This window comes from Taudactylus pleione, unplaced genomic scaffold (genome assembly GCF_031769625.1).
Source record: "Taudactylus pleione unplaced genomic scaffold, aTauple2 ptg000016l, whole genome shotgun sequence".
NCBI classification, from domain to species: Eukaryota; Metazoa; Chordata; class Amphibia; order Anura; family Myobatrachidae; genus Taudactylus; species Taudactylus pleione.
Genome location: NW_028284418.1, coordinates 46,355,582 through 46,370,663, shown reverse-complemented (window position 1 = coordinate 46,370,663; position 15,082 = coordinate 46,355,582). Strand labels below are relative to the sequence as shown.

The window sequence follows — 15,082 nt, the reverse complement described above, 5'->3', positions numbered from 1 at the left end:
AAGTTTCTGAACTTGACAGTAACTTATTATGAACGCGCTGCAGGTGCCGTATAAGGGAGGATGTTCCTAGGTGGTTAACGTCCCTACCCCTACTTATTCCACCTTTACATATGGTACATATGGCAAGACAGTTGTTGTCTGGATTTGGATAGAAATATTGCCAGACCAAAGAGGTGGAATGTTTGGTCTTCTGCCCAGGCATGACGGTGATGGGCTTTTTCATCCCACGGACAACAACTGTCTCCCCCGGAGCCTGATTTAAACAAACCTCATCACCATCAGAATCCTCCTCGCCAACTTCCTCCTCAGCGCCAGCTACACCAGTATCCTCATCCTGTTGTACTTCAACAGTGACATCTTCAATTTGCATATCAGCAAGTGGACTGTGGGTGCTCCTTTCAGCACTTGCAGGGGGCGTGCAAATGGTGGAAAGAGCCACCTCTTCCCGTCCAGTGCTGGGAAGGTCAGGCATCGCAACCACCACCACACTTGGACTCTCCTTGGGGATTTGTGATATCTTCTTAGAAAGCACAGTTCTTCGCTGTGCTTTTGCCAGCTTAACTCTTTTGATTTTTTTAGTGGGAGGAGGGCTTCCATCGTCATGTGAAGCTGAACCACTAGTCATGAACATACTAGGGATCGACCTTAGCCGTTCCTTGCCACTCCGTGTCGTAAATGGCATATTGGCAAGTTTACGTTTCTCTTCAGCTGATTTAAATGTTTTTTTCAAGGTCATTTTCCTGAACTTTGTCATTTGGGATTGTATGTGCCCTCTATTATGACATTGGGCATCGGCCTTGGCAGACGACGTTGATGGCATGTTATCGTCTATGTCATGACTAGTGGCAGCAGCTTCAGCACTAGGAGGAAGTGGTTCTTGATCTTTCTCTATTTTATTTTTATCGGAGAAAGTTTGGTCCTCCATTTATGTTATATCGATTTGATATATACGTGCGGCTAAACACAGAAAATATTTTTTTATTTTTGCTGGAGAGTAGTGCACTTTGTGGGTTACACCAGCCTTTAAGAAATGAGCCAGCCGGCTCTTTACTTATGGGACACAGGCGCACGCTTGGCGCTGCTCCTTTGTTGATGCACGTGCGGCTACTGCGCACACAATTCACAAACACAGAAAATATATATTTTTTGGTTTGGACTGGAGTGTACTTTGGGGGTTACAGCACCCTTTAACGGTCAAGCCAGCCGGCCCTTTACTTATGACACAGGCGCATGCTTGGCACTACTTTGTTGATGCACGTGCGGCTACTGCGCACACAATTCACAAACACAGAAAATAATTTTTTTTTTGGTTTGGACTGGAGTGTACTTTGGGGGTTACAGCACCCTTTAACGGTCAAGCCAGCCGGCCCTTTACTTATGACACAGGCGCACGCTTGGCACTACTTTGTTGATGCACGTGCGGCTACTGCGCACACAATTCACAAACACAGAAAATAATTTTTTTTTTGGTTTGGACTGGAGTGTACTTTGGGGGTTACAGCACCCTTTAACGGTCAAGCCAGCCGGCCCTTTACTTATGACACAGGCGCACGCTTGGCACTACTTTGTTGATGCACGTGCGGCTACTGCGCACACAATTCACAAACACAGAAAATATATTATTTTTTTAGCACTTGGGGGGAGCACCCCTGATGGACAGAGCGCCCCCTGGACAACACTACAGCACCCCTTTAGGACTGGGACACTGCACAGGACTTTGGAGTGGACACAGCCCCTATGGAGAACTGACTGCACAACACAGTCCAGCCAGCCCCTATGGACTTTGAAGTAGTGGACACAGCCCCTATTAACAACAGCAGCACAGCACAACACAGCCAGCCCCAATGGACTTTGAAGTAGTGGACAACAGCAGCACTACACTACACTACACTACACAGCCCAGCGAGCCCTAACTCCCACCCTCCCTCTTCACTGTCCACAGCCGAGTGAGAAAATGGCGCCGACGCGGGTACCTTATATAGGATCCAAAACCCGCGAGACTTGGAAGGCGGGATGATGACATTTTGCCTCGATTTCAGATCCGAGTCAGGCGGGAAAAGTCGAGCCTGACTCGGATCGGACTTGGATCGGGGGGCTCGGGGGGTTCGGATTTCAGAAATCCGAACCCGCTCACCCCTAGTCGTAATGCGCATGCGCCAAGCAGTCATTGCAGTCGGAAATCGAGCACTCGCAAAATAGCGAGTGCCTGCTAATTTGAGTGACAGGATGAGGCGTTTGTGGGTGGTAACAGGGGAAGGTGCTTGAAAACAGGGAGTGGAGATCCAAACGCAGGCGTGCCAAACGGTCAAAACGGGCGTTTTAAGGGTGTGCATAATTAACAAAGCAGCGTCATCGACCACGTCACTTGGTTGTTTCTTAGCCTGAACTGTTCGCATGATTGCGGTAGGAATATCCAACCACAAGCACTGCGAGCAGTTCAGACGCCTTTCGATGTACTCGATTAATCAAATAAATAGCGGAGATGACGTAGGATGCGAGCGGCCAGGGGGCGTCTTTACAAAATAGCGAGCGCATGTTTCGTTCGCTCGCTCGCTCAGACATAGAGGCATCAACAGACCGCAAAGAGCAAGCGCTCGATTTAAATGGCCGGCCCCTTTTTCTGAACGAGCGAGCGCAAATAGCGTCCGGCTCTGAATCAGGCCCACTGTTCAATGTTAACCTGACAAATCACTGGTGCTCTGTTAAAATGATTAACTATATACTCTATTATTGATGAATACGTCCTAATGGGTGAAAAATATGAGCTTGCAATCATGTGAGCTGCGGTGACATCATGTCTCCTGCCTTTGCATATTAATCAGCCAATCTGCATAGGACATTTCTACACATCAGGTCAGCAATATGAAACTCATTCAAAGATGCTGCAGCTTTAATTGCTGAAGTCCGGAGAGGAAACACAGTTGGCCACTTCGGGGGCAGGGCTGGGCTCCTATGTCATTAGGCCCCTTCCCCCATCATGGCAAAGTGCCGCAAATCGTGGTACTGTGAGGAGGAGCCGGTGCTAAATGAGGCATTTTTACATAATGTAGCCTTGCCGCCTCCATATGGAGCTGAGATTCCCGACAATTATCTCCCCATCCTGCCCACTTCACCAGGAAGTGGGTGGTATGTGGGAGATGCGGACACTATTCCGGGGGTGCGGGGGCTAACCGAAAAATTAGGAGCCACCTGCAACTTCCGAGAGATCAGGTAAATATGAAGTAATGTAAGGGCTTGTTGATTCGAACTGCGCCTAAGATGACTATTGAAAAACACAAATGCTCAACCATGGTGCAGGTTACAAGCTGATGATGACAGATGCAAGACGTTTGTTAGTGCATCTAATACACATCCATTAATGCAAATGAAGAGTATAAAATAAAGATTATTTACTACTCTGTTTGGGAACAGAAAGGCTGCCCATATCATTATTAGGGTTGATTAAGAAAAATGGAATTTTATGTTTGCGCTTTGTTTGATTAGCATTTCATATGCTCAAAGTGATCTGGCCAGTTCCTGTAATGTCTATGAATTCTGAGCTGCAATTTTTAGCATCTCTCAAAGTCAGCCAAGCCATATAACCTATCATATTCCTGACACATCTGCTCTTGTTACTACCGATTTGCTACCGATGTAGAGTTGGCCAACTCAGAATAGGTAACAAGATGCCGCTTTCTTCTCCTGACACATTTTATATTTGCGTCAACTCTGAGGTCTGATATGTCTAATATAACAATGCCAAACGGTATCCTTATATGATTTTAGAAGAAAATGATGTACAATCTAATAATTAGGGAAATCTAATGAATAATATGTACTGGCTGGAGCAAAGCATAGCTTTGTAGCTTTCAGCAGCATACATTTAACAGGATAGACCATAAAGATGATCTTTATAAACAAGACAGGAGTTGACTAAAATTTCTATGAACAAATATTCCATACAGTGAAGAGTTTTAACATCCAAAATAATTCTGGTCTCCCGATCATACTGTTAAGGTGGGTACACATCAAACGACCCACGATGCGACAGACGACCCGGCCGATGGACGACATATCGCGCGGAAACGACCACGCGATATGTCGTTTACCTGCCGCATCCAAATGCATTGGTTCGTTCAGCACATTGACAGATTGAGCAGCATGTACTGCAGATCGGTTGATGCGACGAACGATGCAGCGGGAGCGCAAAAGGGCAAACATAGTGGTAAATGTATACCCACTATCCACGATATGTCCACGATATGTCAGTCCCAATTAGCCAGATCAGCGACACATTGTCTATTGTGTATCCAGCTTAAGTCATATAGACATGTGAAGAACTCTATTGCCTGCCACACATATTACAACAGAAGGTTTCATTCCAATACTTAGACATGCTGCTAAATATGCATGACCTACAGTATTTATACAGTGTAAATAATACGCTGCCTTTGCTGAAATAGGTTAAACTGTCTTCTCTTTAAGGAGAAGTCCTGCATAATGAAGGAGGGGAAAACATAAAATGAAGCGTACCGTCACTTGGCAAGCACTCTGTATTTGCAGTCTGCACACAAACAAACAGGCATGAGAACGAGGACTGAAACTTACTAGGATGGAAGATCCTCTGTGCGGCTCACAGCTGCGTTCTGTAAGAATCCAAGAAAAAAAGTCATTGAGATTGGGAACAATCAGACAATATCCCTCCAACACTTTGCCATTGTACCTCCATGAGTATGGGAAAACATTAGCTACCACGATGGATGTGCACTCATGTCTAAGACAGCCAGAACCCAGAGCAGTCACAGCACTAGGTTCCTTAATGACTAGCCTCTTGTCATGTCTGTAATGAGTCACTGCCTACAAAGCTAGCAGCACAGACAGATAAGCAGCTGGTGTAAGAATAGCAAGCCTGTAATTGTTTTCTAACACACTTCCTACTGGAGAGGTGCAATCGCACATTAGTGTAAAACTCATCAAGAAAGAGTGTGCCAATTAGAAATATAACAGAAAATCCCCCTCAGTAATTTAAATAATTAAACAGTGTCACTGGATCCTTACAGCTCCTGTATCTACAGTCCCAGAATGCTTTCCTTTTCTAACCAAAGCCTCCTTGCTTTCTAACTTCAGCACAGCAGCGAGACTGGATATAAATGTATTGGCTTGTCATGATATACTGAAAGGTTTTTATCGAACTTATATACAGTCAAATCCTTACGACGATGAGCTATAACGGTACTTTGTGAAGTAAATATAATTCTGTGCTTACACTGTATGGGATGTAGTTTATATCCCATCAGGCAGAATGCCGATGCTCAAAATGCCGGCACAGGAATCCCAACATCAGTCAGAATCCCGGCGGTAAGTATTGGGGTTAGGGTACCGGATGCACTGTACATATCGCAATGATATTTCCCTCACTTCATTCAGAAATGGATAGAAATGGACAATTTATGGATATGAGATTATCTGTAATTATACTGTACAACAAATTAATACTTTTAATTTGTTTCCTTTCTAAAAACAGTCATACATTACTAATTTGAGGTCAAGAAAAACTAAAATGATTTCAGAATGTTTTTACTAGCTCTATTTTTTGAGCTACACTACTTGCACTATACTGTATGTACATTAGTAATATAGTCATAGCGAAAAGCTATTTTAAAATAATCTGATATTTTCTTGATAGAAAATAAATAACAGTTGTTTTAATTCAATCAATCACAAATAAGAACACAAAACGAAACAAACATACAGCATACGAAACAAACATACAGCATAAAAAACAAACATACAGCATACGAAAGTACTATCTAATATAGTGGCCTATTCATGGGGGTGCTTTCTCTTTGCTTGTCGCTTGTACTCCTCCTCTGGGGCATCTCTTATCACTGTCCAACAGTAGTGATCACCTACCCTGATATCTTTGTTCCATTGCTGAAATGTCTTGGTGGAATCGCTCACTACGCTTGTCACAGTGCACCACAGTTATCTCGTGTGGGTAATCCCGTGAATCGTATATATTTGAATAGGGGAGGGGATAAATAACTGATAAATTTAATTGGGTCATTAGGCCCCGCCCCCTCTGAGCAGAACGCAGATTGCTGGTAACATTCTCTCCATTCTGCCCACTTCACTAGGAATACCCCTACATCGTCATAAATGGGTAGCGTTCCCGCTAGGCTATTTTAGCGGGGCGCGGCACCCTGCCCTCCTTGTGGAGGGCAAAAAGTACCTTGCCCTCCAGAAGGAGGGCAAAAAGCGCCCTGCCCTCACAGCCTACGGGTGCCGTCTTCACCCGCGGGTTGCAGTGTCCCACGGGTGGAGAATTGTGCGGTGATCCGGACACTGCCGGAGAATAGACGCCGGGCGCATGCACCCGGCATCTATTCTCCGTGTCTGCAGCGCTTGGGGGTTGCCCGGCGTGTCCGTAAGTGCCGGGCACAACCCCAAGAGTGACAAAAAGGGAACGCGTCTTATAGACACACCCCCTTTTCAATTGCCACGGCGCACACACAAAGATGCCCTCTTTGGCTCCGGCGCCCTGCCTGCCGCCGGAGTTGGAGTGAACACTAACTGGGCTATATCTCGGAACTCAGAGCTAACTGAGAGTTTTAAATGTCATTCATTCTTTGCATGCTGAAATCAATTAGAAGTAACTATTTTCACACCGGAAACATTTTCATTGTTGTGCAGTGTTATTGAACCTACATCACTTTTTCAATTCTTCTACTAAGCAGCCATGGTACTGTGACACCGATGAGGTTCACAAGACTGGCTTGCTATCTAAGTGGGATTTTTAAATAGATGGTGCAGAACTAAATACTCAACATTTTATATGGATTGCTAATGCAATTGGAGCTGAAATATAATTTAATGGTGTATACACACGGTCAGATTTCTTATCAGATATGAACGATAATTGTAAAAATCGTTCAATCGTTCATATCTTTGACATGTAGGGCATGCATCGACCAACGATGCGCGTTCCCGCATGTCAGATTACGATCTCTGACATCGACTGTGTTTGCAGTCAGAATTTGACGATTTCATTCATTTTAATCAGAAATCGTTCAATCGTTCATCGTTGATGAAATCGTTCAAATCGTTGTAAAAATCGTTCAATCATTCATCAAATCTGACCGTGTGTATGCACCATAAGTGTGATTTTGTTTTTAAATAGAAGTGAAATGTTATTTTATTATTTGTATGAACGCTGACATTTATTTTATTAGATTATGATGTTTTCTCTCTTCAGCATATTCAGATTATTTTATTAGATGATGATGTTCCCTCTTCAGCATAGAAATAGTATTTTACTAGATAATGATGATCTGTCTCTTCCCACTTAATTTACAGTTGCAGTTATCTGTGCTGAGTGAATTGGTGATAAATAAAACATCTTTAATTTAATGAATTCAGCACAGATAACTAAAAAAGTAATGTCTGAGGAAAGTTGAAGCGTAGAGCATGTTGTTTAGGGTGGAAGGAGAGTCTGTATATTATTCAGTTTGTGCGAGGGTTATTCAAAATTGTTAATTGCAAACAATTCAGGATCATAGTTGACACAGTATATAGCACCTGCAGGCTTAGGTGGTACTGCAACATAAAGAGGCTACTATGCTATTTATACATTCCTGCAGTAGCTTTTGAGTAATACTGTACATCACTAAAGTAGGAGTACAGATATTCTGATTGTGACTTTCTAACAATATGCAGTTACCCAGACAACAATTGTTTGTGGCTAACCTTGCACCAGGCCATGGTTTCCAAACTGGGTGCTGCGGTGCACTTGCAGGGGGTGCCATGGGCTGGTGGTCCAGGACCTAATCAAATTATTTATGGTAAATGTGATAGGCAAAACCAGTGCTGTTGACTGGCAACCATAAAATATGTGGCAAACAGAAAAACAACCCTGTCCACCACCAGGTCATAACTGAACCTAAGGTTGACAGGTAGGCAGTGGCGTAACTACCGTGGGTGCAGGGGGTGCGGCTGCTATGGGGCCCGGGCTGCTTCCAGGGCTTGCCGCTCCCCCTGCACCCAGTAGTCACGCAAGGATTGGTCACCACTCACCTGTGAGTCCAAGGCACCCAGTCAGCCGGCCAGGGAATGAATAAGAGTAGAACTGGCACATGGGATTTGTAGTTTATCTTCTATAGTTCAGACTCTGAGCAGTTAAAAATTAACTACAAATCCCATGAGGCTATGTGTAAGGGTCGGGCTAGGCAGCATCGGACCGTGGCCGCCGCAACATCATGCCGAACAGCATCTGTCATATGCTGTGCTCCGTGAAGGCAGTCGGGTGGGGGTGATCGTGGTGACTGAGCTGTCCGGCTGCCGCTGATTATCGGGGCTGGCTGCTTCTGCTGATTGGAAGGTATCCTGGTCCCTGGGACCTGAGCCTCCATGCAGTGCCTCTGACTAAAGGTATGCCCCGCTCCCTCTATGAGTGCACTGCGACACACACACACCCACACACATTCTTTGTGCACTCACCAGGGACAATAGTAAATATTGTATTTTTCAAAATTCACAGCATAGTAGTTTAGGGGAGAGGGGGGGCCCTTTCAAGATTTTGCTATGGGGCCCACAACTTTCTAGTTACGCCCCTGCAGGTAGGCCATACTTGCTGTCTTTTTCCTCCTCCTCTCCTGGAGAATACCGGAGAGGAGATACAAGTTATCACTCTGGGGATGGGACCAGGCTCATTACGTCATTAGGCCCTGTCCACTCCATACTGACCTGTATTATCTCCCCATCTTGCCCACTTGACTAGGAAGTGGGCGGAATGCAGGAGATCCACCCAATCTTTTGGGCATCTGGGGGGACTACCCAAAAAATCATTAGTCTCATGCACGTTCCAGGAGAGTACGCAACTTTGAGGTGAGCACAATTAACTCGTTTTAATAATTTTTGCTGACTTTCTTAATAAGAAACTTTTGGTAGAGAGGTGCAGTGAAAACAAATGCTGATACTCTAGATGTCCATGATTCAATCGAGTTTGGGAACCACTCACTGCATTAGACTTATTAAAGCTAATTGCAGAATTATTGCTAGGAGTTATGCACACTTTGCTCTAGCTAGTAAAGTCTCCACCTTTTAGTAATAAAATGTGCTCTACAAAATGTAGATTTGCTTTTAAAGGTATCCACTATTTCCAAATAAATATTGTTACAAGTCATCTCATTACATATCAGTTGTCTTCATATAAAATAACATTTATCATCAATATTTTCTTTGGATGGTCAAAGAAACAATATATTTATCTTTCTATAGCAGTTTTGTATGTTTAATATATTAAATGCAGAATTGTTCATACATATGGCAAGATTTTAAAGCACTTATTTAAACCTTTAATGTAGTTCTTGAACATAATGCAAAATGAAAAGCATCTTGGAAGAAATGCAGAGAACATCGCTGAGAGGCTGTAACATACCCAGAGATAAATAGCAGATATTCACCCAATGTTCATTTGAGTGTCTGACAAGGAATGCTGGAAGATGCAGTCCACCAACTGCATCACAGCCACATATTTCCTAATGCTGCCAATTAATAGAGTTACCCATCGCCACACAACCAATTCTGTGCGATAATAATTTAGACAGATCAGGTTGATGGCTGGTGTGGCTCCAAAGGGCCTCAATGTGGCATAACCAAACATAGATGTCAGTGTGGTTATCTGGCTGAGTACATTTTCAGATGTATATCCTATTACGTGCAATAAACCAAAGCCCATAATCTAAGGCCGGGTACACACCTGAACGATATCGGGACGATTTGCAGTAGTGGAACATCAAATTGTCTACATCGTAGTGTGTGTGCGCATAATTTCACGCTCCAGCGGGTTGCATATGAGATCTTCTGGTTGGCCGTGCTGCACGGCCAATCAAACAATATCGTATGCAACTTGGTGTCTATTGTGTAGGGTGTACGGTCAATTGGACGACCAGACAATATGTCGGTCCAATCAGACCGATTTTGACATCATATGTTGCCAGAGATCATTGTAGTGTGTACGGGAGCACCGATAAATCGTATACGAAAATGATACAATAGATTGTTCAGTCGTCTGCCAGATTGCACAGTGTGTACGCTCAATATCGTTTCTTCTAGCCTCAGGGGAAATCGGGTGAAAGATCATTCCAATCATTCAGGTGTGTACCAGGCCTAAGGTCGTACAAGACCATTATAATGAGCAAGTCTGAGAAGAAACCAAGCAATTGGACAATCCACATCTGTGGCCAACTTATTCTCAAAGTAAAAAAAAAAATGCAGAATTGATACAGGTTAGGACAGTATTGCAGTAGTACAGTATTTCTCTATATACATGGAATGAAACTTATTATGCAGTACATGACACGTGTTCATATCTCTGGAAGGCAATTATAGAAGCAATGTACTTATCAGCCAAAGCCTTGCAAGCAAAGACAGGCAAAAAGCAGAATGACAAGACAGAACACATTTACATACACAATGTACACTTGAGGTGCATCTTGTAGAACCAACATGTACTAATATTTATCTGGTAAGGCATGTAAGTGCTGGCTCAGATTTGTTCTAGCAAGAATGCTCATACAATTGATTTTGTGATGGAAGATAATTAGGAGTAAAGTGCTCTCCTTATTTTATATTTTCCATGTTAATATTGAAAAAAATAGAAGACACTCTGAAATAATTTCCAAGAGTTCAAATTAATTCCCAGAACAACTTCTGCAAGCGTAGGGCTACAAAAAGCTGTATATAATTATAAGGCCCCTCACACATATACTGTTATTGTATTGTACATAATAATTACTGTATTAGAGATTAGCAATTCTTCGAACAACTGATTTGTAGTATTATTTATTGTGTGTGATGAACCTAAATTTAAGCATGTGTCATGATGTGTAAATTATGAGTTATTATATTGGTAATCCTTTTAAACAAGATCAAAAACTTTTAGATTGTAAGCTCTAGTGAACAGAGCTCTATGAATAGGAGATGTGACCTGCTAGCAGACTGGTTTCCCTATAAACTGTATTTGTTTGCTGACTATATAATAATTAAATATGCATATTTTGAAAGATTAATCAAGTGGCACACGTGAAAGGAAAGATCCTTGTTTAAAAATAATAAATATTTGTAATGTACAGTATACAGTATGTCCATATCTACACATATATTGAAACAACACTTGCTCTTAATACCACAATACCTAATACCACAACCCTCTTTATAACACCAGTTTAGGCTGAGCTTCTTGACACAGTAGAATTTGTCTTTGTTGTATAACAAAGCACTCTACACTTTAGTGGGCAATCTACCAAACAATGTGACATTGCCAGCTACTTGCAATACATCAACACTGATCCAAATGTACTGTACAAATCTACGATTTGCCTGAACATTGCCAAGAAGAAGGAAGAAGAAGGAACCTATTAAATTATTAATATAAATACATGGAAAACCTCAAGGCAGCTACAAAATACAGAAATACTTGTAAAGTGAATTAAGATATGTGACAAGCCAGCCCTGGGATAGCATTAACATAAAGTCTAGTTGCCTTTCTGGAAGTCTAATAATCAGAAACCTGGTTGAATAAGAATTTTCTTTACCAGTATAGAGTAATATAACCAGCTTGCAACAATTGCTATTCCTGTGATGTATATGACACTAGGGCTGGTATACGGCTTACGATATGGAGGGCAGGGTACCCTATTTAAACTTTAATCTGAGGGTGAATGCTATATTGCTAGCCTGGAAAGCCGCTATAAAATATATCCTTTATACAACTGTATTTATTTTTATATAGAAATAAATATGTAGCTTTAAACAAAACTATGTTACACATAATAACATCTCACCTATACTGTATGTTGTTCGATTACTTAAGATGTAATGACACACTAACTTCACAGCGGGAAGAAATTTTGTATACTAAATGAAGTTAACACATTTTAATGTTAAAACATGCGTAATTTGTGTACGAGTATAGAAAGCATGATTTAAAGGGGGTGTGGTTACGGTCTCCACATTCATTTAAATGAATCATAAATTAGAATGTTGGAGAATTGAATTATCCATTTAAAAAGTGATATAGCAAAAGCCTAAAGGTCTGTGTGTTTTAGGAGTAACTGGTTCTACATGATTGAAAATGCACCTTCATATTTGTCCTGAGAGTCAGGTCTATGAGATCATGCCAGCCAGATGCTATGGGTCTGTATAGTCACACATGCACAGTTGCGTTACTGCGGAATCCTACAATTACTCGGAATGTACGTCACAGCAGGAGCAGTATACTGCACAGAGGAAGATGGACATGTTACATTGTCATTCCACAGGCCAGGCTGCAGATGGTATTAGTGATGTTATGAAATAAGCTTATTTTAATTTCCAATCTTGCAGATATATACATATTGGTAGTAAAATAAAAAGAACTTTCATACCATTTTATCAGAAGCTTTATAACACTTGTCCATTCTCTCTAAATCTGCATCTAACTCAGACTCGTACTGATAGAGGTCTTTCTCTAGCTCAGTCTAGTCAAAGAAGAACAAGACAATACGGGAAAGGTTACAGTGACAGATGTCTACACAGGTTGTTACAGGACACATTAAACCAATATATACAATAATAGAAGGCAGCATTTGGCAGCTTGGCTCCTGGTAGAATAAAGCATTGTTATTGGAGAAAGATGAGTGTGGAAGTATAATGAGATACTTGTGTAAATATGGACTCATTTGTAAAGACAAGAATGGATTTATAAAAAAACTTGTGTTTTAATGTTCCGTCAGACAAGCAATTTTCACTCAACAATATTTTACACATCAACACCTTGACAATAGCAATAAAGATGTCAAACGGATGTTTTAGCAACACAAATTTGATACAAAAATAATAACGATGTCAAATTAATAAGAATTCAGGTTGGGTCACATTGTCTCAGAATTTTAGAGGATGAACTCAAATGGGAAACATATGGCTTACTAGTTGTGGAACTGTAAGTCCCAGAATGCCCTGTTATATGCTGAGCTCATAGTTTCACAATAGTTGTAGAGTCACCGGTTCCATATGGTTAGAAAATCCAATTAAGGGTTTAAAATGAACAAAGTGTGAGCACTGAAAGTTTTTACCATATACTGGGCCCATCATTACACTTGTACTCGCACAGCTATAACCATTTTATCTACAGTTTGAGAACACATAATAACATCTCACTATAAAGCGTTTCATTATTTCTGCAAATATTAGCCTGAGACCATATATAATATACATACTTAAGCTCGATTTAAGCTGGGTACATGCTACGTGATGGTGTACCCGGACGATGATATGGAACGCTATAATGTGCCATCCGTACATACTGCATGATGCAGTGGACAACGGCACGATATGCTGTTCCAGCGTCGTTCATCGTATTGTCCCATCTTCTGTGCAGCACAGCAGATGGAATGATGCGATGAGCCACCCACAGGCACACGCAATCAGATGTACACACATTCCTAAAGTGTGTAACCAGCTTTAGGAATTGACATTTTTATGTTCTAAATGTAGAGTTAAAAATGTGGTTACAAAATATCGGTCTTATGTGTGTATTTTGAATACATATATCTAATGCTGGGCATACACTATACAATTATCTGTCAGATATCTGTCCAATCTGGCTGGTTGGAATGAAAACCTGGTAATGTATCGGAGCAAATGACAGTTGACAATTTGCTCACAAACACTGGAAAACAGACAAAAATGGTCGTTCAGACAAATTGGTTAAAACACAGGAATTTAAGCAATTTGAACAATTGTTTTTTGTCTGTTTTCCAGTGTTTAAGACCATATGATCGACTGTCATTTGTTGGCATACATTACCAGGTTTTCATTCCAACCAGCCAGATTGGACAGATAATTGTATAACATAGCAATATTTATACATCAGGTGGCCAAAAGGTGTATATTTACACCAAACAATAGTGTACAGATAGACAGGGTTAATAATAATTACCATAGGTGCATTTTCCATTTAAAATGTCATTGAATACAAAAACTACCACATTCGTTGTTTACTGACTTGTAAAGCCAATGGGAATACTCTTTGCTGGAGTATAGTAGTCCAAATGGTAATAACAAATAAATCTGAACAGGTGACCACAATCTTACATAGTATAGCCATAATGCTAATGAATCAAGTACTATCAGGCTGAGTAAACAGCCAATCAGATGAGGCTAGACAGTGTTGCTGGTACCATCATCATCATCAGCATACATCTTTATATCAAGCCTCTGTTGCATGCAAAAGATACATCTTCTGAAATGTATAACCTGAGATGAGTCTATTTGGTTGCGTTTCCAGTGGGAAAGCTACGTTTACACTTAAATGCGCTTACTGTACTCAAGTCTACGATGTGCTGAAATCTAAATAAAGACGCATGTTGGTGTGCATCCGCAGCATACAAATGGACATTTCTCAGAAATGGACTTGCATCCAACACTAAATGAGGGCCATTGTGTAACCCACAAAGCCCCACCCCCTGATGAGACCCACAAAGCCCCACCCCCTGATGTGACCCACAAAGCCCCACCCCCTGATGTGACCCACAAAGCCCCACCCCCAATTTTGTTTGGCCTGCTGCTCGGTGAGTAATAGAGCAGGGATGACCATTGGTGGGAGAAACCATTGATGGCTCCCCGTTGATGGTTTAATACCATCGAGGTTAACCACCAATGGTACCATTGATGGATAGCCCACCGATGGCCATTCCTACTTCTGTTTGGACACCTGCACGGCTCCACTATTCCACTCTGTGTGGGGAAAGACGTCATGCCTTCTCCCCACATCAGCTGGCAATAAGCCTAGTGTGCGGCGCTGCTAGTGACAGCCTGGTCACCGAGTTGGAGAGAAAGCTATAGCCCCTGACAGCTGTCTTGGGGGGAGGCATGGAGCTTTTTGCTGACACTCCAGACAGGGTAACCCATATCCCGGCCACACCGCCTCTCAGCTGCCCCAACAGCCGCAAAGTCAGGCAGTCAATCTTCACGCTGGCAAGCCCCGCCCAAATAGCTACATTATACATTGAGGGGGAAGCTGCTAAACCCAGCAGTGTGTCATTATAGGCTGAGAATGTAGGCT

General features: G+C 42.0%; 1 protein-coding gene across 19 annotated transcripts in view; it reads right to left on the bottom strand.

Annotated features, from left to right (window-relative positions):
• The window catches only part of SORBS1 (sorbin and SH3 domain containing 1), a 434,665-nt gene that overhangs the window by 58,250 nt on the left and 361,333 nt on the right, over positions 1 to 15,082 (bottom strand). For 17 of the 19 annotated variants that reach the window (XM_088475931.1, XM_088475933.1, XM_088475925.1 and 14 more), the window contains 2 exons: positions 12,405 to 12,497; positions 4,588 to 4,625 (listed from right to left, as the gene is read on the bottom strand). In XM_088475931.1, the coding sequence (XP_088332057.1) occupies positions 4,588 to 4,625; positions 12,405 to 12,497 (131 nt within the window). The remainder of the gene's footprint in view (positions 1 to 4,587; positions 4,626 to 12,404; positions 12,498 to 15,082) is intronic. The other 2 variants (XM_088475938.1, XM_088475969.1) reach the window with 1 other exon arrangement.